The sequence below is a fragment of the Pongo pygmaeus genome, chromosome 12, assembly GCF_028885625.2.
Source record: "Pongo pygmaeus isolate AG05252 chromosome 12, NHGRI_mPonPyg2-v2.0_pri, whole genome shotgun sequence".
NCBI lineage: Eukaryota > Metazoa > Chordata > Mammalia > Primates > Hominidae > Pongo > Pongo pygmaeus.
This window is the reverse complement of record NC_072385.2, coordinates 96,184,162-96,207,126: the sequence shown is the minus strand read 5'-3', so window position 1 is coordinate 96,207,126 and position 22,965 is coordinate 96,184,162. Positions and strand designations below refer to the sequence as shown.

Below are 22,965 nucleotides of genomic sequence, written 5' to 3'. Positions count from 1 at the left end.
AGAGTTTTGGATTTAGAATTAGAAGAGGTAATTGGATTAGATTTGAGTCTCACCTGATATTACTTAGCTGGGTGACTTGAAGCACATCACTAAAATTCTCTGAACCTCAATTTTATTATCTGTAAATTTGAAGGAGATATCATTTATTTATAGAGTTAAGACCAAAAATCATAAGTGTAAAAGTTCTCTGAAGATGGTACAGTGCTCTACCATGATATGCTATTTCTTAGGCACAAGCTATTATTTATTAGGCACAACAACAGACTAGGAGCTAGGAGAAATTCAGAAGGCTTTTTTATAGCCTGCCTGACAACCTCTTTAATTATTTTCCATCTGCTCAAGAAGCTCCAAGCCCTAGTCACACTGAACTTTTTAATTTGTCCTTACACGATTTGCTGTCTCATATCTCTGTGCTTGTGCATAATACCCCTCTCCTATGATCTCTTATGCATCTTTCAGAGGCTCTTTTCAACTCTATTGGGTAGTTTTTCCTCTTCTAGGTGCCTATGCATTTTGTACACAACTCTTATAGCATTTCCTACAGTGTGTTATAATTCATCTGTTTATATATATGCGTCTGCTCCTTCCTAAGCTATAAGCTTCTCAAGGAGACAGCTGCCATCTGTATTAAGTGTGCCTGGTACATAGTGGACATCCAAAGGCTTGCTCAATGAATGCATGACTAGAGGTGTAAGAATTACTGTCCTGACCCTCATATACATTACAACCTAATTGAGGATCATGACAAATAGACATGAAACACTAGCAAAATAAACAGGAAAAAAGATTCTCTCATGTAGGTGCAAATCCTTAGCATTGCATAAATTCAGAGGAACAGGAGACCTTTGAAAGCTAAAGGAATCAGGGAAAGTTTCTGTATGTGGAATTGCTTAATGATAAGTGATGAATGGGGAAATCATTAAACCCACCAGAATTCCTTCAGGGAGAAAATCCTGTTAATTTGGAAGGCACACTGTGGTAGATGCTAAATACTCAAGGCATCTGCTTAGGGGCAAAACTGTACCATAGGAGGAAGAGCATTTAGCTATTGTTCTAAGAGATAAGGATGAGGAAAGGGAGAATGGAGGTGGATTGAAGATGATGGCTGAAGACCACACACCCAGCAAATCTCAATGACATTGACTAAATCCTGAAATGCTTGAACTGAATGGATTTTTTTAAAATGGAAACAATGAATGGACTCAAATTATCCATTCCATGTGAATATAGGAACACGGAGACAAAGAGGGAACCAAGGCACAGCTATTCAGAGAACATGAGATGGCCTTCTCAGAGTTCAAAGACATAGATTTGGGGTTTGGGCCAGGTTTAACCAAATCTCTCAGGATTGGAGCTGAGGAGCAAAGAAAAGGGGAAGCTGATAACTGGATGATAATATCGAAATGAGTTGCATCTCCAAAGCAGAGAATTGGCCATGGGTCTTAAGGAATCATCCAAGTTAAAGCAAAATAATACTTCAATCCTCTATATAAACATTCCTGTAGCCACTGCCCCCTAGACCCATAGTTTAAAAATGTCAGTCTACCCAGCATGCTGATGGAGGAAAAGCTTTCACCTAAACACTGTGACAATGTGAGTTGTTCATAATACTAAATTCATTTAACTTACAGAACTATATTTCAAAATGCTATTTTTCTGACATAATTGTTCGTTTTTAAATGAATTGATGGCTTTTGATGTCTTTACATGGCAAAATTAAAATGTGTCAACTTCATGCTCATTTTCTAAATTTCTTAGAGATTTTATTGGTCTATAAAATCCAAAATTTGAAGAACCACCTCTTTTAACATGACCCATAGTATAACTTCAGTTAGCTAATTTGCCCTGAATTAAATGGAAGATTTATTTTCAATTCCTGAATTCATTACTGGTGGTCATGGTTGGTGTGGTTTTTTAAGGCAATTCCTTTTTGAGTCACATCATGCATGGCCTCTTCAAATTAAAATTTGTGAGTAGATGCACTGACACACGTCCGAAGGCTGTCTGCATATGAACAGGGTTTGGTTTTGTAGTCAATATGCCATTCAACAAAATGAACCCCATAGTTAGTAAAAACAATACCTTGCATTGTATTATTACAAAGCAGTGTTTATATAATGATTACATATTTTCACTTACATAATTATGAAATGCACAACTGTGACTGCTGCACAGTAATTAGTCACAAATGGCATACATTTCATGTAAATGGCTGCAATTTCTGTGACTTTTCCTATTAGGGCTAGCTTCATGAGCATGTGACCTATCTAGTCCCACAGGGTCCCCTTGCTCAAGAGGGCCCCATGTTTGGTTTAATGGGCTGTGGCTGCTGTCTTGAAATAGTTCATAATTTTTGACAAGGGGATCCACCCCACATTTCCCCTTTACACTGAGCCCTACAAATTATATGGCCATATCCAACTGCTTTTGCAAGGATTCAGGCTGGGCTGGGAGGTAGAAATAGAAGGACCAGGTAGAGAGGCAGGGAGCAAGACCGAATCCTCTTAGTCATCTCAGGAGCCCCTGCCTCCAATCCAACCAGAAGGGCTTCTCCTGTTACTTAGAAAGTCTTGGCTCTTTTTATTCCACTGGAACAAGGAAGAAGAATTAGCTTTTCAGAAAATAAAAAGTTTTAGTTAGGTCACAGTAAGGGGGAGCTGCTATGGTTTTGATAATGTCCCCGGATTTCATGTGTTGGAAACTTAATCTCCAAATTCATATGTTGATTGGAGGTGGGGCCTTTTGGAAGTAATTAGGATTAGATAAGGTCATCATGGTTGGAGTCCCCATGATGGGACTGGTAGCTTAATAGGAAGAGGAAGAGAGACCTGAGCTGGCATGCTCTTGCCCTCTCACCATGTGATGGTGAGAAATCAATGTCTTTTCTTTATAAATTAGTCATGGTATTTTGTTATAGCAACAGAACATGAACTAAGACAGAAAATTGATACTGAGGAGAGGGGCTATTGCTAGTAAGAAATACCTGAAAATGTGGAAGCAGCTTTGGAACTGGGTAATACATAGAGGCTAGGCTCTGAGAATAACTCACAGTGGTCAAGTGGCCTAGGAGGTGCCTTCAGGGAGACCAAAAGCACTTGACGGGATAAATAGTGGTCATGAGATAGGCAGTGTAACCTACCTCACTCTTCCCCACTCTTCCATAGCATCTGCAGTGAAGATATTGTTTCTTATGGTTTTGTTAGTGGATTTCTTTGTGGAGCTCAAAGTTCTGAACCCAGGTTGATTCAACATGAAAGTAAACATTGCTGGTGCAGGCTGAAGGAGCCAGAAGACAGGGGTGGGGGGATGGAAGGCGGGACAGTGGGCAGCTGGGCTCAGAGTGGTGTGTCCTCAGTGAGAATTCCAATTTTGCCGTAATCTTCCCTGTGAAGTTCTGAGAATGAGTGTACAACGCCATAATGTCCTGGACTATGGTGGGGATGGTGGGTGTTCCCCACACTTGAGCAGAATGAAGCCTGTGTAAGCTGTGAAACTGTCAGCTTTGGAGATTAGTCATCCTTGCTCAGACTCTATAAAGCTTTTGCATTCGTTTGGCTGATGTTTCACTTTTAACTCATATAGTAGACTTCAGACATTATTGGAAATAGTGCTTTTATCATTAGCTATGTTGCCACTTTTATTTTTTCAAGTTTCTCTCTCTCTCTCTCACCACATAAGTACGCTTAAAGCTTTACCCTTCCTATGAGGTTAACCTAAGGCAGAGCGTGTGTTGCCAGCTTTAGGCCAAAACTCTGGGTAGGCATGCGAGAAAGAAATATTTTGGTAGCAATATAGCTTAGGAAGTCAATATTTTTTTGACATAAGTGACAGTAAATATTTACAAATTCAGGCTCCCGTGGGTGTTCAGATTCTGAGTGAAAAGCAATCTCATGCACCGATATTTACTTTGAATATGTTCTCCTTTTTTCGGTAAGCATGACTAATTCCCCTTTTCACAGGGTGAAGAGCAAGTTGGCTGTTGATCTAGCCAGAAAAAAAAAGTTTTCTTATACTTCTGGTAGTAGGCATATGGTTAGAATACAGGAGTAAGAAAACAGATGTGACTCTTAAAATTATAGTACAGATTAACAAATGAACTAAACATCTAAATGTTGCTAAAGTGACTGAACCGCAGATCCACTGTTTCTTACTCTGGTTTTTGCTAGAGGGGCAACGAACCTGTAAATTCGGGGTATAATGCAGCAAATGAACTAACTCAGAGATGTTTTTTGAGTATTGTTGATGCCAGGAGAGATGAGAAAAATAAGACAAAAACCTTGCCTTCAAGGAACTTACATTTGTGAAGAAAATATATCAACAATGCAAAGTCAAGTAATCATAAAATTATGAACGACACTTTAACAGTAGAAGGGAAGGAGAAAGCTGAGCATGGTTAATTTGTACATGGAATGTATGAAGTTGTTTCAGAGAGGCAAGAAATTATTTGCCTCTCAGTCTTCCTGGAAACAGTCTCCCTGGAGGAGGTAGGTTTGTGTATTGAAAGGAGCATTCTAGGCAGGCAGAAGGCATGAGTGGAATCACAGAGGTGGTGAAAGATCCATGAGAGTGAGATGAGTAAGCCAGGCTGGCTGATGTGATGTTTTGGGATGGTGAATAATTGGAGACTGTGCTGGAAATAGCTAGTGCATTGGACTCCAGAGGGTCTTAATTGGTGGGACAGGAGCTTCTCCATGCACCATGAAAGACCTGCTCTGACACGGTAAAAATCTCTGCATCTCCCTTTCCCACTGAGTCATCTTAGGTTTCCCTCTCTTCTTTTCCCTTGAAGCCAGGAGTCCATTCCCAATGGGCAGGCCCATCCTTCCTGAAATCCAGTGCAAGATGAGGCTTGGCAAGTGAGTGTGCAGGGCCATGGTGCAGACTCCTCCAAGCTCATCATTACTCCAGCTTGGTCAGGGTCTGTTTGGAAAATGGAGTGGTGACATCCTCTTGCCTCAGGATGTGTGGAAGCTCCTTCCATGTATACAGTAGAAACAGAGAGGGCATCTCTGATCCTTTATTACCTCCAGAACCCACTCTCCTGGCTGCTGGCCGAAGGGCCTGAGAAGCAGTTGTAAAATTGGCAGCTTGCCCAAAGGACCAGTACTATATAAAGATTCATTTCAAACCCTGAGCAAGGCGTTATGGATGCAGACCTGATAATGAGCCATTATGAGAAAATGAAAAGCACAGACTTTGTGGTGGTGCCCTGAGAGCTAAGTAATTCTGGAGAGTAATTATGAAGCAGAAGAATGATTATACAAACTGCAGACTAAACATTTAGGCCCTGTGTGTGAGGCCAGCTGACAAAGCAGAGGTAATTAATAGGCAGTTACAATGTGGAAGATTCTGGAAAGTGGAGTTCTGTCGTCTGAAATTTAGTCTGACAGAGGAATATTAGCAAGATAAATGTATTTGGACCAAGCACTCCCGAGAGGAAGGGCATGCTCAAATCGTTTTTGTAAAAAGTCCCTGGTGGTGTTTGGCTCCCTTCTGCGTCCCTCATGAAACAGTTCTCCTTGAGTATTACGGTTGGCAAGCATGTGGGTGGGGGAGATGTCACACGCACCCGCTCCAGCTGTACAAGCAAGCCACTGCGAGGATTAGACACTTGTTAGTTATGAACTTAGGTATCTGGTCTGTTTCTTTGCCTTTCAAAGGCACTTCCTGGCAGAGAGGTACAATGGTGCTTTGCAGGAAACCGTGTGCCCACAGCATCTGTTCTGCAGCTTGGCAGACCGCAGCTGGCCCTGAGCATGGCCTACTAATTTTCTGGGTCAGGTGTGGCTATGGTGAGATGGATCTCAGCCAGGTAAGACCCCCTAATCTCTGTTCTCTTTCTCCTGCCATAGATGCACTGATGATTGGAGGGTATGACAAGAATTCTTGCCTGCCTTTGGGGCGTGAGGGAAATGTAGAGAGTGCAATGGGCTTTTTGGAGTGCCAGGAGCAGAGTCCCCAGAGTTCATTCTTAGAAAACTATGAAGCTGTTCTTTGAACTCCAACTTCTTTTTCTCCTATATTCGTTCGGGGCTCTTTCCTCTATAACCCCCTCATTCTTGCTGTTGATAGATGCCTCTTTCCTACTCTCTAAATGTCCAATTTTATCTTCCTTTGGAATGCCATCAAATTCTTCCTCAATTTTTCTGTACCCCACCTCCAAAAATAATCCCAACCCCCACCTCGTCAGAGTGTCCATTTATTTCCTCAGGGCTAATCCCAGAAGGAGCGTACAAGTTGGTGAACTCATACTAATATGTGAATGATTGTTGCCCTTGGATGGTTAGAAAATCAAGGTAGTTGTCCACTGTAGAAGATTGTTTAAAGCCAAGTGGTTAAGAATACTCCATATCCTTCCTTTTGCATATATTATCTCGTTCATCCTTGTGAAGCAGATAATCTCACCATCTCAATGTACAGAAAAGGAAACTGAGGCTCAGAACATTTTGAGTAGCCTACTTAAATAGTCTAGGCAGAGATTGAACCCACATCTCTGGCCCCAAGAGGTCTTGATAATTCCCTCACACCTGTTGCCTAACAGCAGATAGAAATATATTTGGATTCTTCTCACCTTTAAGGAAACCTAGTAAGTTAATCTCTAAAAATCGGCAATCTGCTCAGGGGATACAGGGAGAACTAGGACCATTGTCCCAAACGTGTAGTCATATTTATCTGCTTACCAAATGACCATGTGACGAATCTCTGAAAACCATGGGAGAACTACAAATTTAAAAAAAAATCAGAGTTCTGTGACTTCTTTTTTACTAGGTTTCCGTAAAATTATGTTTTACTACAAAACCCTGAGTATAGACCACATGCTATGAGATGATCCATGATATCTCTTAGCCCAGTTATAACAACTTAGAGTTTTCCTTTTTTTTTCCTAATTGAATACAATGTTCCCAATTACATTAGTTATAAAAGATAATTGCAAAAACCATGCCTGGTCATTTAAAGTCATCTTCTTCTTGAACCAGTTGGTTCCATCTGGTCTTCTTGGATGAAAGAAGTGGAAGACACTGAGCTGAGTTCTGCCCTGGAGTGAGCTTTGTTCTCCAGAAGTTACTTTCTATGATGCCAAACCCACACATCTGGTGAGAAGCAGATGAGGAAGTTTCCCTTGGGATAACCCAAGTGGAGGTGATTCACATCACTCAAGGGTGATGCCATAGTCAGAAAAGGAAACTTGACTTAGGCAGAAAAGGAATTCTTGTCTCTCATAACCAAACCATGGGAGCATAGGGTTGTGGCTGGACCTTAGGAATAATCTGGATGAGGGAGGAGTCAATGATCCTAAGCCTTTGTCTCCCCATCCCTGGCCTCTGCTTTTCTGTACTTGTTGATTCCATTCTGTCTGACAGACATCCTCCTGACAGCTGAAAACAAGACCAGCAGAAGCAACCAACCCTCATTGTTCACAGCTTGGGCCCAGTGCTCAGCGCCAGGACCAGCTGACACTGATAGTAGCTGTTTTAAACCACAGGAATAAAATGGAGGAAAAATCATCTTCCAAAGACAAGAAATGCTGCTTACGAAAGAAAGGTGCTGTGTAGATTCCCAATAAACAATATTATCTGTAAATGACTCTAGGAATCACTAATAAGTGATGATAAAGCTGATTATGCATTACATAAACGTTTAGATATGAAAAAATTAATTTGTGGCATATAAAATTTCATTATGTTACTGAAATAGAAATATGAAGGAATGGAAACATTTTATTTTAAAAACATAAAGTTACACTAAGACATTAGCTCCTTTGACTCACATATTTCAAAAACAATGACGGTTTTCAGTGGAAAATAATGCTAAAAAGTTCTGAAAATAACAGTAATAAGGAAGAATTTGAGTAATGAAACATTTATTCACTCATTTTCCTTCAAGTATGTACAATATAACTATAAAATAATTAGATTAAAAAATGGCAGGCACACCAGAACCTTAAACCAACCAATTTAAAGTATAGTCATTTTGTTAGTATAATAATAGCATTAATATATATTGAATGTTTACCAAGTGCAGGTAACTACTATAAAACCTTTATTGGCATGATCTGAATTAGTTCTCAAAACAAATAGTTGGCAAACTAAGGCCTGTGGGCCAAACTTGGCCCACCTTCTATTTTCGTACAGAGTGTTATTGGAACACAGCAACACTCATTCAATTATGCATTGTCTATGGCTACTTTTATGCTACAGAACTGAACTGTAGTGGTAGAGACTGTGTGGACTACAGAGCCTGAAGAATTTGCCATCTGGCCCTTTACGGAAGAAGTTAGTTGATCCCTGCAAAACAATCCAATGGAGTAGGTACTGTCATTTCTGCTTTACCCCAAGGTCACAGAATGGTAATTGTCAGGGTGGTGATTCAAATCCTGAACTGTCTGACTATAAAGTCTATCATCTTTTTAGGTAGATTTATAGCACAGAGCACAGGCCCTAGAGTCAGACTGTTTGGGTTCAGATCAGATTCTACCATTTAGTAACTGCGTATTGGACAGTTTGCTTAACTGCCCTGTACCTTGGATTCCTCCATAACTCTTCCCATTGGTAATAGATGTGGCTGGTCATCCTTCATGTCAGTACAGGCCTTGGACCTTGGCTGTCTGTCCCAGGCCCTGCATCTCAGGGCCTCCCATGCTTTGGAATGCCTCCTTCAACATTCTCAAATTTCCTCTGGGAACTGCTGGAGTAGCAGTGCCATCTGGGCAGGGTGCCCTGAGCTGGGACCAGTAGGTATCCTGGTCCCCATTTCTGCCCTTTGGATTGCTCTTTGATCTCTACTTCCCAACCCTCATGTGGGGCTGACCTGATGCCCCAAGGAGCTCCAGGACTTATATCTGTGGGTTTATTTTGGGATCCTTGACCTGGCCCTGATTCCGGGTGGGTGACCAGATGAGCCGCTGCTCCCTAGAATAGCCCAGTTTTTCTTGTTGAGTCACCAGGCAAGTGCAGACATGTTGATTTTGATGACTCTCACTTACATAAAACCCATAAGTTCAGGGATCTGAGGTTCTCATGGCCCACTGCCAGCCCTTGACTAGAGCCATATGTGGGGTCCATGTGTCAGGTCTCACCGCTCCATGTCCAAATAAATAGCGGCTTCCATTCTATAGCACCCCAAGGCAGTGAAGGTGGTATCACTTACCCTCTCCCCTGTACCCCTCCCATCACTAGCACCAGGAAAGTCAAACCCCATCCCTGAGCATTCTTCCAGAGCATTGTCTGTCCCCAAAGAACATTTGACACTTGTTCTGCAATGCTAGCAGACCCTTCTGCTTGAGGCCCTCCAATTAATGTGTTGCCTATGTCAATGTGTTGACATGAACCCTCTGTGCTTAAGCCATGTTGGGGAGAGGTGGACATTTCTTGCACAAATAGGACCACTCTTCTTTTTCTACCCATAGGTTCCGCCCACCTCCCCATGGCGATAGTGTGTGGAAGGCAAAGGTGCTGTCAACATTGAAAGAAATCACATTCTAGGAATGCAGGAATTACCGTAGGGAGTTCAAGAGAAGACATGGTCAGAAAATGTGCTCTTCTATATTTATGCTATAAAATTTCAAACAGTGAATTTAACATTCTCAGAAAATGAATTAACATTCACATCTTCCTGCATATTCTGGGCAAGACTTGACTTTGTGTTCATCATCTCCAAAACACAGTAACCGCCCTCCCTTGAGAGCATCATTGGAAGCCAGGATTCATGGGTGGCAGCAGGGATGACACAACATCATGATTGATGATATAACCAGCATTAAATAAATGATATTAAGGAAATCCAGAGGCTAGAAAATCTGTTATTTCAATAAAAACAAATGCTGAAGAGCCAGTGTTGTAATAACAGCATTGCTACCCTTTTCTCCCAGAGAGAAATGTGGAATTAGCACATCTAACAATAAAAAACACAAAGAGGATTCTGGCATCTGCACAGAAAGTGATGGTGCCTAGACACTACGAAAAAATCTTCCCTTGCACTGATTGAACAATAAGCAAATACAAAAATACCTATTCTTTACCCATTATTCTAAATCTTCATTGATAAATCATTACTCAGATAGGCCTACGAATTTTGTAAAACATTAAATCAAATTCTTTATACAGACAGGGACTTGGCAGAAAATATTTTCCAGGGACACATACCATAAAGATGCCCTGCTTGGTGTTACCTCATTTTTTTTCTATGAAGTCACTCTTGCTTTCATTTGCAGTTTCTCCTGTCTTTCTTCACATTGGTGCTTTCCCATGTTTTTTTTTTTTTTTCCTCGTTTAGGGTGTTCTTTCCTTCTTTTCAAAAATCACTTTATGCTTTGTAATATTTGTAGCCCTCAACTTCTTTCCAAGCAGGTAATTTTGCCTTTCTCTCTGTCTCTTTGGACATCTGCCTGTCTTAGCCTTTCAGACATTCTCACACTCTAATACACACACGCACGTGCACACACACACTCTATACATATACACTATGCACATATCACGTATACACACAACTGATAAACATTTTGTTTTAATGTACAAGCAGCATGTTTACACAGAATTTGTCCTTGGCTTTAGTAACTATACTCACCAAATAGAGGGCTACGTATCTGATACAGGAGAGTCAGTCCAGGATTATTTGCTTTCATTCTCAATCTTGTCTGGAGAATCAGGTTACAGTATGCTAAGGACACCAAGATGCCCAGGATGGCACAACTGGAAATTCTTTTAGATGCCTTGTTGTGCGCTCTTGAGTGTCTGTGGTTAGAACTTGATTCTTTACTGGCCTATGGATCAAGTGTCCTGTGGTTTGTGACAGCTGCAGCATTGGATGAGATAACTGGGGATGCTAGGCATAATTCATCCCCGTATGTCCACATTCTGACTATAGAAAGCTATTGACCTAAAATAACATTTTATATCATTTAAAAATATTTGGGTAGCCTAAGATCCATTTTTTGTTTTGGATCAGGAGGCACTACAGCCAATTTTTACATGTCGTACCTCTTTGTTTTCACAGATAATTTATATTTCTTTATCTCTGACACTATTTGGCTGTCCTAGAAATAGCTGATGACACCAATTAGGATATATGCTCAGTCGCTGATGACGTCCTATCCTATTATGTGTTCATGCACAGCAGGGCAGGGTATCTGAAATGCATTTGCTTTAGCACATTTAGATAATGTGTGGGAAAGGTGACAGGTTTTTATTTTGTTTTTTGCCAATTTGTACATTAGTGTCTCTTAAGTGGCAGATTAAAAATTTCTTAAAGCACTAACACTGATTAAAAATGTTTGTTTAGGCTTGTTCGGAACTCTTAAGTGCTTGCAGGATCCAAATCACATTCTCGTCCTTTAAGCAAACAACATTTTAAAAGCCTGTAATGGCTGTACCTTATTGAAGCAAACGATAGTAACTTTCTATAGGGCTATTTTCTTTTATAAGGTAAATAACTAAAACTTGTAAATATGGAAAAACAATCCAGATCCATAGACATATTTGTAAGTATATATTTCTTAAAAATGTTTCAGTCCTATTAGTCTCTATCATTTTAATACACTGGCAAAATGTATAGTACTTTATTCTTTTCTCAAAACTCTTTTTCAGAATTTATGGCATTTCTCGTACCAGTAAAGACTACTGATAAGCCATTTCTTGTGGACTAATAAAAAAAATTCGTGTTTGGTAAGCATTAATTTTAGTCTCTGCTTTTTATCTGTTTATTCATTCTTTCATCCTTCATTCAGAAACAGCTTCTGTGCTGGGCTGGGAGTCAGGTTGGAGGAATGTGCCCTCTCACCAGGAGGATGGACTTGATTGTATCACTGTGGGGGACCCACTGAATAGAGGGACCTCTGCAAAGTGCAGTGCAGCCCAAGAGGAGAGAACAACTGATTCTAACACAGGCTTCACAGAGAAGGTGACAGAGGTTTTAACGGGTTAGGAAAAGAGGAGTTCATGGCAAAGACAGAAAGGCTGAAAAGACTGGTATTTGGGGAGTTCTGCAGTGGTAAATGAGGGAGAAGATAAATGTGTGTGGCTGGTGGCATAAGTAAGGTGGGATGTGTAGATTGAGGCCAGAAGGCGAAGGGACTTGAGTGCCATTTTCAAGACTTTGTTTGGACTTTGTCTTCTAGCTATGGAGACCTCATAAGGACCTTTAGTCAGGGTGGTGACTTAAGAGTGGGCACTATTGGAATCAGAGGCTCTTACAATAACTGTGAGAGGGAATAAGGACTTAAGGCAAAGACCTTCTTTGTGATTATAGACAAATTTATTATGCAATACAATAGATAAAAAAGATTAATGCATAAGTCTTCGTAGCCCCTCTTCCTCTCCTTCCCCATACCCACCAGGAAAATTCTAGCAGAGCTATGGATTATGAGTTGGATTTTCTTTGGAGTTAAGAGAAGAATATAAATATTCTAAATGCTTTAGTTCTTCTTTGTTCCTACATCTTGATTTGTTTGTTTTTTTCACTGTAACTGCACTGAGATCAGTCCCCATGGAGCTCTAGGTTATTAGGGCTACATAACATGTTTTTTTTAGGAGAGCCAGTATAATGTTGGGTGACCCAAAGGTTAATGCCTACTTGGGGGCAGTTTGAAGACCTACTGGTTAGTCACATCTACAAAGATAAGATAGGCAAGATCTTAAAAACCCAAATGCTGTCTGGTTTCCTGCTACCACAGTAATTTCCTGAGGAATACTCCAGGATAAGAACATGCTATTTATTACCAGCTAGGGCTTTGTCCTTGACACCTCACAAAAGTGCGTATTCCAGGTCATGAACCTGGGTCAATCTGCGGGCAAGATGTAAGAACCCTTTGCCTCCTCTGAACTCGGAAGCAATTGAGATGACGTCCATCTTTGGGTATTCTCTCCTGGACTCTACCTGGTTCCTGCTTGGTTTTCTAACAGAGGGAAAAAAGAGGATGCTGCTTTCCAACCATAAGGAGGCCTCCAACCAATCTTATCCTATCAGCTGCTAGGAAGGGAAAAGAGAGAAGTGATCTCCATTCTAAGAAAGTTGAACTTTAAAGGAAGAAGTTCTGAATGAAGTACCCCAATCAGGAGCAAGGATGCGTATCTTCTTTCCTCCTCTGATAGGGTTTGGCTGTGTCCCTACCCAAATCTTACCTTGAATTGTAGTTCCCATAATCCCCATGTGTCATGGGAGGGACCCAGTGGGAGGTAATCGAATCATGGTGGTGTTTACCTGCATGCTGTTCTCGTGATAGTAAGTTCTCACGAGATCTGATGGTTTTATAAGGGGCTCTTCCCCTCCTTCTCTCTGCACTTCTCCTTGCTGCCTCCATGTGAAGAAGGATGTGTTTGCTTCCATTTCTGCCGTGATTCTGCTTCCTGAGGCCTCCCCAGCCCTGCAGAAGTGTGAGTCAATTAAAGCTCTTTCCTGTATACTTAATAAACTATCTAGTCTCTGTTATGTCTTTATTAGCAGCGTGAGAACAGACTAATACAGCTAGCCCACTTTACCCTTAGCAGCATAGATTCAATTCCACCTTCTTTGTGGAATTGAATTCCTAATTCGTATTAGGGTGTTGGGCAGAGTGAGTATTTGACTTTCATTTATTCATTGGATTTTACATCCTGGTCGTGCCACTAACACAAACAGTTCCTGGAGGGCCTTGTATACCTGTTTAGGAGTTTGGGCTTTGTATGGTAAAGGAGAGTTTCTGAAGGTTGTTAATTTGGGACTTTATGGGTTTAGATGTTCAGTTAGAGAAGCTTAAAATATTTTTTAAAATAAAGTATCTAAAAAATATTTTTAGAGCCCATCACTCAAAAAAGAAAAACATTGGCAGGGGTCATTCTAAAAGTTAAGTAGCTAGGAAGCTGTTGCTATATAATAGAAGCAAGGTATGATGAGGGCCTGAATGAAGTCAGTGGCAGTGGGACTGGAGAAAAGAGATTGGACATGAGAAATATTTAGGAGGCAAAAGAAGAGGGTTGTATGGAGAAAGGAGTCACTTCCCGGGTTTTGTCCTGAGAAGCTGGCTGGATGGTATTGTCACTCACAAGCACAGGAGAAGGAGGACAGAAGCATATTTCTGTTGGTGGTGAACTTGATTTGAAATATGGTAAATTGGGGGTTCTGGCAGGCCAAACAAGCAGAGATGTCCAGGGCTCATCTGGATATTCAGGTCTGAAGCCTAGGAGGTGTATTTGGGCAGGAGATAGAGATGTGGGAGTCATCAGAAAATAGATGGCAGTTGAAGCTCTGAAACAGGACATCACCAAACAGAAGAATGAGAATGACCCTAGGGTGCGTGGTAGCAATGGGGTCAGTAGCCGAAGAAGAACTGGGAAGGAATCACAGTGGTGTAGTTGGTGGGAGAGAAGGAAAACCAGAGAGAAGGGAGTGAGAGGAGCAGCAGTGCCCTGGACAGTCAAGTGCTGCAGAGGAGAAAGGTAGGTAGGGTGGGGAACATCTGTGACTTTAGGAAAGTGGTTCATTGGTGACTGCTGAGAGCAGCTTCAGTGAACGGTGGCAGTAGATCTGGAGGAAAGTGACTCAGTGAATGTGAGGTGAGCAAATGGAGACATTGGTGTAAACTCCCCTCTCGAGGTTGTGGAAACGGCTCACGTTTTTGAGGCAGAGCTGTGTTGGTTTTTCAGAGGTAGGGACTTGAGCATATTCTCTGCAGAAGCCCCGTCAGTCAGTGAGACTGGTAAAGACTGTTGTCGTGTAGTCAGAGGCAGAGTCTCAGTTCTACTCCTTCTCTTCTCTCTGTCACACTGAATACTTTTGCTCTTTCTTAAATCACCGGTTGGCTCCTGGGGCTCCCAGGCCTTTCTGGGTTTGCTCTTGGTTTATTCACCTCTTGCGGCAGTCTGTTCTCATGCTGCTATGAAGCAATACCCGAGACTGGGTAATTTATAAAGGAAAGAGGTTGAATTGACTCATAGTTCTGCAGGACTGGGGTGGCCTCAGGAAACTTACGGTCATGGCAGAAGGGGCAGCAAACATGTCCTTCACATGGCAGCAGGAGAGAGAAGTGCAAAGGGGGAAAACCCCTTACAAAACCATCAGATCTTGTGAGAATTCACTATCATGAGAACAACATGAGGGTAACTGCCCCCATGATTCAGTTACCTCCTGCTGGGTCCCTCCCATGACACGTGGGGATTACAGGAACTACAATTCAAGATGAGATTTGGCTGGGGATGTAGCCAAACCACATCGCCCCTGTTAGAGGTGGAGGATTTGCTGTGCCCCTGTTACTGCCACCCCCACTGCCACCAGGGCAGTCATGTCTCACGTGGTGTGACATTTGGTATCCCCACTCCTTCACCTGCTTGTGCCTTCAGAGAGGACTCAGAGCCCTCAGGAGAGCTGCAGGGTAGCCCTGTAAATAGCCAGGGGCCAGTGAGATGATGTACTCTGAGGACAGGCTTCCCACAATACAAAACTTAGGTGTCAAATGTGCTATGAGGACACTGAGGCATTGTACCCTCAGCACCTGTGGCAGGTAGGTGGGGCCCAGACCAGCCACAACAGCCCTTTCATTTCCCCATGGTGCTGTCCCAATGTCATAATTTTCTTTGTCATGATGTGGGAAGCACTGCCTGATGGGGCCCCACCTCCAGCACATTGGCTGTCTCTCTGTCACTTGGCTTCCTGAATGGTATTTAAATGCCCCCCCATATCACTGTTGGGTCTCAGCAAACTCTCTGGCCTCTTCTTCAATTTGCCCTCTGCTTACTGGGAAAGCCTATTTAACTTTGCCTGGCATCTGTGTGGAAGAAGCACTTCTTAGGCAAAGAGCTCCTGGAAGACAATCTCTCTAGCAACAACGAAGCATCCTCTCTACAGTCTTTTCTGCTTCTCTTTTGTTATCTGGATGACAGGGATTGAATCTGGCCTCTGCCCATATCAAATGCTGTCTGGGGCTGGAAACAAGCCTCAAAACATGTTTTAAATATTTTATTTCCCCCCATCTCCCCTAAATCTGCCCACCATGCATATGCTTGATTAAAGTTATCCCCCAGCGATCAATTGTGAGTGACAGTGACCCTCCTAAAGGTAGTCTACTTAGCCTCTGGGCTCAGGCAACACACCTGTGTCTGATTAGACACTGTTACCCTGCTTTGAACATGTGCCACATGAAAGCAGCTTTCTCTTGTGCTCTCGTAGTGGAGATGCTTTCTTGTAATGTTAATGCAGGGCTAGACTTTTCTCCTGCTGATCCTTTGCCTGGAATGTTCTCCTCTTCCTTGTCACCAGCCAGAGCACCACTAAATCAGTGTAAACTCCTTAAGGGAAGACTAAAGTCCTGGGAAGTGGGGTCATCCTGGCCTTATCTCCTTAAAGAACCTAACTCTTCAAGGGAGTCTTCCCTGTTAACCCTCTGTATTAGTTGGCTAGGGCTGCAATTGCCAATACAATGAACTGGGTGACTTAAACAACAGAAACTAATTTTCTCACAGTTTTGGAGCTCAAGATCAAGGTGCCAGCAGGTTTGGTTTCTCCTGAGACCTCTTTCTTTGGCTTGCAGATGGCCACCTTCTTGCTGTGTCCTCCCACGGCCTTTCATCTGTGTGTGTGCATCCCTAATGTCTCTTCCTCTTTTTATGAGGACATGAGTCCTATCAAATTAGGGTCCCACCCTTATGAGCTCATTCAGCCTTAATTACTTCTTCAAAGGCTTTAGCTCCAAATATAGTCACACTGAGGGTTAGGGCTTCAACATATGAATTTTAAGGGAACACACTTCAGTCCACCTCATTATCCTTAACGTTCTCCATTTTTCTGTATTCTCTCCAGTGCTTGGGTATTGCATCAGTTTCCTATAATTGCTTTAGCAAATTACTAAAAACTTGGTGGCTATAAACAACAGAAATTTATTGTCCCACAGTTCTAGAGGCCAGAAGTCTGAAATCGGTGTCACTGGGTTGAAATCAAGCTGTCAGCAAGGCTGCACTCCCTCCAGAGGCTCTAGGGGGAAATCTGTCCCTTGCCTTTTTCACTTTTTGGTGGCTGGCAGCATTCCTTGATTTCTGGATGCATCAATCCATCCTCTGTGGTCACATTGTCTACTCCTCTTCTGGTCAAATTTCCCTTTGCCTCTCTCTTATAGGGACAATTGTGATTGCATTTAGGGTCCACCCAGATAATCCAGAATAATGCCCCATCTCAAGATCCTTAACTTAATCATATCTGTAAGGTCCCTTTTACCAAATAAGGTGACTTTTATAAGTTCCAGACATTAGAATCTCCTATCTTGGGGGCCATTATTCCACCAGCCACAGGAGTATTGTTCATAATATATCATTTGATGTTTTAACAAATGATGTATCATTTGATGTTTAACAGCTGACCTACAAGAAGAGCCCTTGTTGCAAGGGCAGGAGACACAAAGATGTTCTTGCTGGGTGTGTTCAGACAAGATCACATCCTTCATACCATCATCTAGATCCTTGGCTCTGTCCTCCCACATGACCTTCGCCTGAGGGGAGGGGCTGGGGATGAGGGGGGCCAAGGAGTCTCCCTGGGGAGATGAGGTTTCAGATGATCCGGGGGTTGGAAGAAGTTTCTCCCATGCATTTTTATCTCATGGCTGGTTAGAGGGGTGGGCATCCCACTCCCAGAAGCCATTTCACTTTGAATACTTTGTTTACTTCTGGTTAGAAGAGTCTCCAGGAGTGTGGGCTCTGGTAAGAAGGTCCCATTTTCCCTGGTCTTATACAGCCAGGTCTGCTTCTTGTATTTTGCTATCGTGACACTTTTACAATTTTTCCTCTCAATTACCTAAGGTACCTGATGAATATTCAACATGTTTATGAAGTCCAGAGTGCCAGATGTATTGAAAATGAGCCATTTTAATCAACGGTGAACCTACCGCTTTATTTTTATATATTTTTTTAAAAAGAGGGTGATTACTGAAGCTTCACAAACAGTGCTTTATTTAGTCATAGGAGCCATGATCTAGTACTAGGATGGGAGGACTTTATTGGCTGCTAATCTAAGATTTGTTTGTCTGTTCTTCCTTCTTGCCATTTATGGTGAAAAATCTTCCAGAGCACCACAAGTGTTTTGTTTCTTGTTTCTAGTCCCATCCCAATTTCATTTTCATGCAATGGGAGTCAGGTTTCCTTTTCCTTTTCCTACTTTTAACAATGCCCCTGCTTACTGTACAAAGTTGTGTCTGAACATTACTGCTTATTCTGAAAAACTCAATATGTAATTTTTAATGTCGTTTCAAGCCTTTTGAAGTTTCATCTGTTTCTGGGGCATTGCTAATGCTTTACCTTAGAACGCAGAAAGAACTTATAAAGGAGATGTCAGGAGAAAATAATAATCTCCTCAATGCAATCATGTCATTAAGATGCTATTGTTAAGAGTGGGGGATGAGGCAGAGGAAAGACCAGACAGTGACTTAGAAACCTGAGCATTTGGCATCGAAGGCATTACTGTCTTGAAGCCTTCTGGCCTGTAGGGTGTACGGAAACATGTCAGTTATGGAGAGTTTTATATTAATCTCCTGTACCATCTAATTTGGTTGATTCAAAATTAGGTGTAATTACAAGTACTTTTCTGGCACTAGGGAGACCAGCCAACAATAACCTTCATTATTTCTTCTGGTGAAGGCCACATTAGCTCTCAGGTAAATCTCTTAGAAAAGCTCATCACTGCCCATTTTTCTTTGGTCCCAGGCAAAATTATGCATTACATGAACTCACTCTTCATGCTTTTCCTGGTCTCTCCTGCTACCTTGTCCCAGGCCAGTTGCTAGAGACTTGTGCTCCCACAGTGGGCATCTGATAAGTGAGTTCACTTTTCATTGTTGGTGGCTTGCAGATGTTGTTACTCCTGGAATTATTCTAAGGGGACTCCATGCCTAATAGAAAGCCTCACCCAAAAAGGAACCCATCTCCAAGGGTAGATTTTTCTAGCCCTGGGGCAGCTGAGTGTAGAAAAAATTGTTTTGAGCTATACTGTTTTTCTAGGGTCACACAAGTTCTGCCTATTTCACTTGTAACAATGCTGCCCATGGGTATAAGGATGACATCCTTTGGAGTTTTAATGTACATTTCCTGGGACTTAGAGATGGGAATTTTCTATGGACACAGTACCTCAAAGTGTTTCTTTGCTGGAATTTTCAAGACCCAAATATAATGAAAGAATCTTTTCACTACAGATGATCCCTGACTTATGATGGGGGTTATGTCCTGATAAGCCCATTGTAAGTTAAAAAATGTAAGTAGAAAATGTGTTTTCAATTAAGAGCCATCCTAAGTTGGGAACCATCTGTACTTTTGTGGGTATTTGTGGTGCAAACATTGGGGGACCATGTGTTATGCTGATAACGACCATCTTGCTGATGTGCCTTGTAGGGTAAGGACTCACCCTGGGAGAGAGTGTGAGTTTCCCTGAGGGGTGGACTGTCCACACATCACTTCTGGGAAGAGGCAGGTCCTCGGAAGTCTGGGGCTTCTGCTCCTCTCTGAGCCTCAGTTTTATGAGTCTGGACTTCAAGGAGTTTGACAGAACTTCCAGGGCTGTTTGTTTCTACTCAATTGAATTGTTTTTCCTACTTTGTAAGCCAGAACTCCTGGCTCTCTTGGGTTCTAATGACCCAGGAGACTCTCCAATGACATTTGGATTCTGTTTCCTGGGGAGCTTTCTTCCCTAATCCTGGGGATACTCAAAGTGTAAGCCAGCCTGGGAAAAGATGGATTGAAAGAAGTTCCGAGGCGGGAGGATCATGAGTTCAGCAGATCAAGACCATCCTGGCTAACAAGGTGAAACCCTGTCTCTACTAAAAATACAAAAAAAATTAGCTGGGCATGGTGATGGGCACCTGTAGTCCCAGCTGCTAGGGAGGCTGAGGCAGAAGAATAGCATGAACCTGGGAGGCGGAGCTTGCAGTGAATCCAGATGGCACCACTGCACTCCAGCCTGGGTGACAGAGCGAGATTCTGTCTCCAAAAAAAAAAAAAAAAAAAGTTCCTGGGGCTGGGCACAGTGGCTCACGCCTGTAATCCCAGCACTTTGGGAGGCCAAGGTGAGTGGATCATTTGAGGTCAGGAGTTTGAGACCAGCCTGGCCAACATGGTGAAACCCTGCCTCTACTAAACACAAAAATTAGCCAGGCATGGTGGTGAGCACCTGTAGTCCCAGCTACCTGGGAAGCTGAGGCAGGAGAATCGGATGAAACCAGGAGGCGGTTTCTCGGCAGTGAGCCGAGATTGCGCTACTGCACTCCAGCTTGGGTGACAGTGAGACTCTGTCTCAAAGAAAAAGTTCCTGGGGATATAGCTGGTGGGACAACTGCCCAGTGCGTTCAGCCCAGGGACTGTAATACCAGCTTGCTTCATCTGGAGTTGTTTCAGGAGACACTTAGCCCCTCTCACTTCCTTCACCTTCCTAACTGACTTTTCCTGAGCACCTCACATCAGCCTCACTATTGAGGTGTCCCTACTCTGGCCTTCAGGTCTCTGAATGAGCACTATATACTGGGCATGAGCTTTCACAAAATGCTGGCTAATTTTATACAAATATCTATCCTGGGAACCACCTGTTTAGCAGTCTGATTCTAGAATCTTCTTCTACTGGAGTCTTCTCAGGAGTGGATCCCAATCTTGAAGACCTAGAAGTGGGCATTTTTTACTCCAATCCCTGTTTCTGGACTGTTTTGAATAGAAGCACTACTAGGATGTGAGTGTATCCTTTGGTTAGCTCATAATATTCTTTCCCTTCCAAGAATGCCCCCTCTCCCTGAAATGATCTCAGCAGACCCTCAAGGTACCTTTTGGGTCCTTCTCTTCCACAAAACTGCCCCAGGTCTCTCCCTGCTGAGAACTCAGAGCTCTTTTTTCCCCCAGTGATCCTTTTGGCAATGAATCACGTGCATACTTTGTGACATACTCCAATAATCACTTTATGGTGAGCATAATACCCACTTCACTGACTCAGCTTTGCTCATTTTGATGTATGGCAGACATCTCTGTCTGCGTGATGAGTCTCTGGAATATTAACTCTATTCTGCACGATGGCTTTGCTTTGGGCAGATGTTTTTATCTATCACCCATGTCGATCTGCTTTCCATGAGGGAAATTTGGCTGACCTTCAGAGGATGGATTACTGACCTCCCGGGAGCCAATGGGAGTGACATCATTAACGGATTTTTTTTTTTTTTTTTTAACAGCAAAAATGGAAGATAATTAAATGCAGCACAGTAGTTGTAAAACAGATTTCATTGTGTTATACATCACTTCATAAAGTAAGCATAGTTCCCATTCTTCCACATGATGCTTTTTGCAGCATTGTACCACAGAATAATGACTCCCTAATAACTCAGCTGAAAAATATTTAGATCTACTTGCTCTAAGAATAAGGTCAACATTAAACATTCTCAGATGAAAAGCTTGCTGGATGAAATAGTGCACCATCAGAATAAAGCATGCAATATATTTACAGTCAGATGAAACAAGTGTGTCCATAAATCTACCAAAAGACCATCTCCTCCTTTAGGAAATACATGTATTGCTTAGCCAGTACCAATAAGTTAACGTCATGTGAATAATTTTGGGTATTCTGGCCTTCCTGAATCTCATACAGCCAAATCAACCAGAAGCCTTCCCCACTGGGTTGATGGTGGCTTATCATTTGGCATCTGGAAACTTCTCTTATTTTGCTGGATATGGCTCTCTAGTGGGTGGCTTACTGACTTGCCTAAGAAAAAATAAGTCAATCATATTCAGATTAATCTGGGAGGCTAATTCTAAAATCGGATTTTATGAGAATTGCTAGATTTGGGACTAGGTTAACCTCATTTCCAAAAGAAAAACTCTTACTGGAGAGAAACCATCATGTTGGCTCATTCTATTGTGTTTATGTATTTCACAGTAAAATGATTCAGTCTTGCCAAGTTCCATATTAGAAGGAGGATTAGAACTACATCACTCAGTATTTTCTTTTGTCTGTTCTAAAATATTTATCAAGTTAATTTATGGACTTATGGATTTTTTCCATTCCAGGACTTCATTTGCGGGGAGTCTTCAGAAAAAACAGGTCACTTGCAGTAATATATATAGAAGGACTAAATTGTGATTCTGGAGACCCAGGTTTCTGTTTGCTGTTCAACCAGTGTAGTCTTTTGTGTGCTGTTAACAGTGATTTCTGGCTCAGTGAAATGTGATAATGACTTCATATTTGTGAAGAGCTAAGTATCCTGATATTTTGATCTTTTCAAGCAGATAATTTCAGGCAGAAATAATATAGCTTGTCTTTGTTAGGTCTCACTAGGGGAAAAAAATCGCTCACAAGAGCCTTGCCTACCTCAACAAGAAGGGTCTCTACTTATACAAATGGCAGGGTTTCTTTTCTGGTTATTGGGTCACAGGTGGCTTACCATTTGCTTTGAGTTTCCAAATAAGGTACATCTTGGGTTTCCTTATCTTTAAACAAGTAAAGATAAATTAGGTTAAAGTGGGAGAAGGTTCACAGGATGAGAACATCAATTCAGCTCACAGCAGGTGTGGGTATAAAGTGCCTCTCTGCAGGAAAGAAAGCCACCACCAGCTGTCCACCTGCTCTCCGGGGAAGGGACTAGGCATTGGAAAGGCTGCCTTGGGAGAAGTGACTCAACAAAATCATAAGCCGGATGTAGCTTTGTTTCCTCTTTCTAACACAGGCATATTTATTGCTATGTCAATTACACCTAATTCAATTAATGGAAGAAAATGTACATGAAAGGACTCCCAGAAACTAAATTGGCTAACTGTAGGCAGGATGTGTGATTAATATGTAGACTCTATCAAACCCAGTACTGGCGGGGCTGTTCTCTCCCCAGTACTTACCAGAGAGGGAGCAGAGCTAATGCACAGCCATATTCCGCCCACTTTCATGAAATAGTTTCATCCTTACCTTGAGGTCACGCTACAGATGAAGAGTAAAATGAAAGACTGAATATGATCAATACTAATTAAAATGGGGGGGAGGTATTGAAAGAGTCTAAAATTG

The 22,965-nt window shown here is 42.1% G+C and overlaps 1 protein-coding gene across 1 annotated transcript in view; it reads left to right on the top strand.

Moving 5' to 3' along the window:
• LOC134737809 (uncharacterized) overlaps window positions 1–11,703 on the top strand; it is a 70,597-nt gene extending 58,894 nt beyond the window's left edge. The window contains exon 4 of the mRNA XM_063648808.1: window positions 11,583–11,703. Coding sequence (XP_063504878.1) covers window positions 11,583–11,641 — 59 coding nt within the window. The 3' untranslated portion in view covers window positions 11,642–11,703. The remainder of the gene's footprint in view (window positions 1–11,582) is intronic.
• The last annotated feature ends 11,262 nt before the right edge of the window (window positions 11,704–22,965 follow it).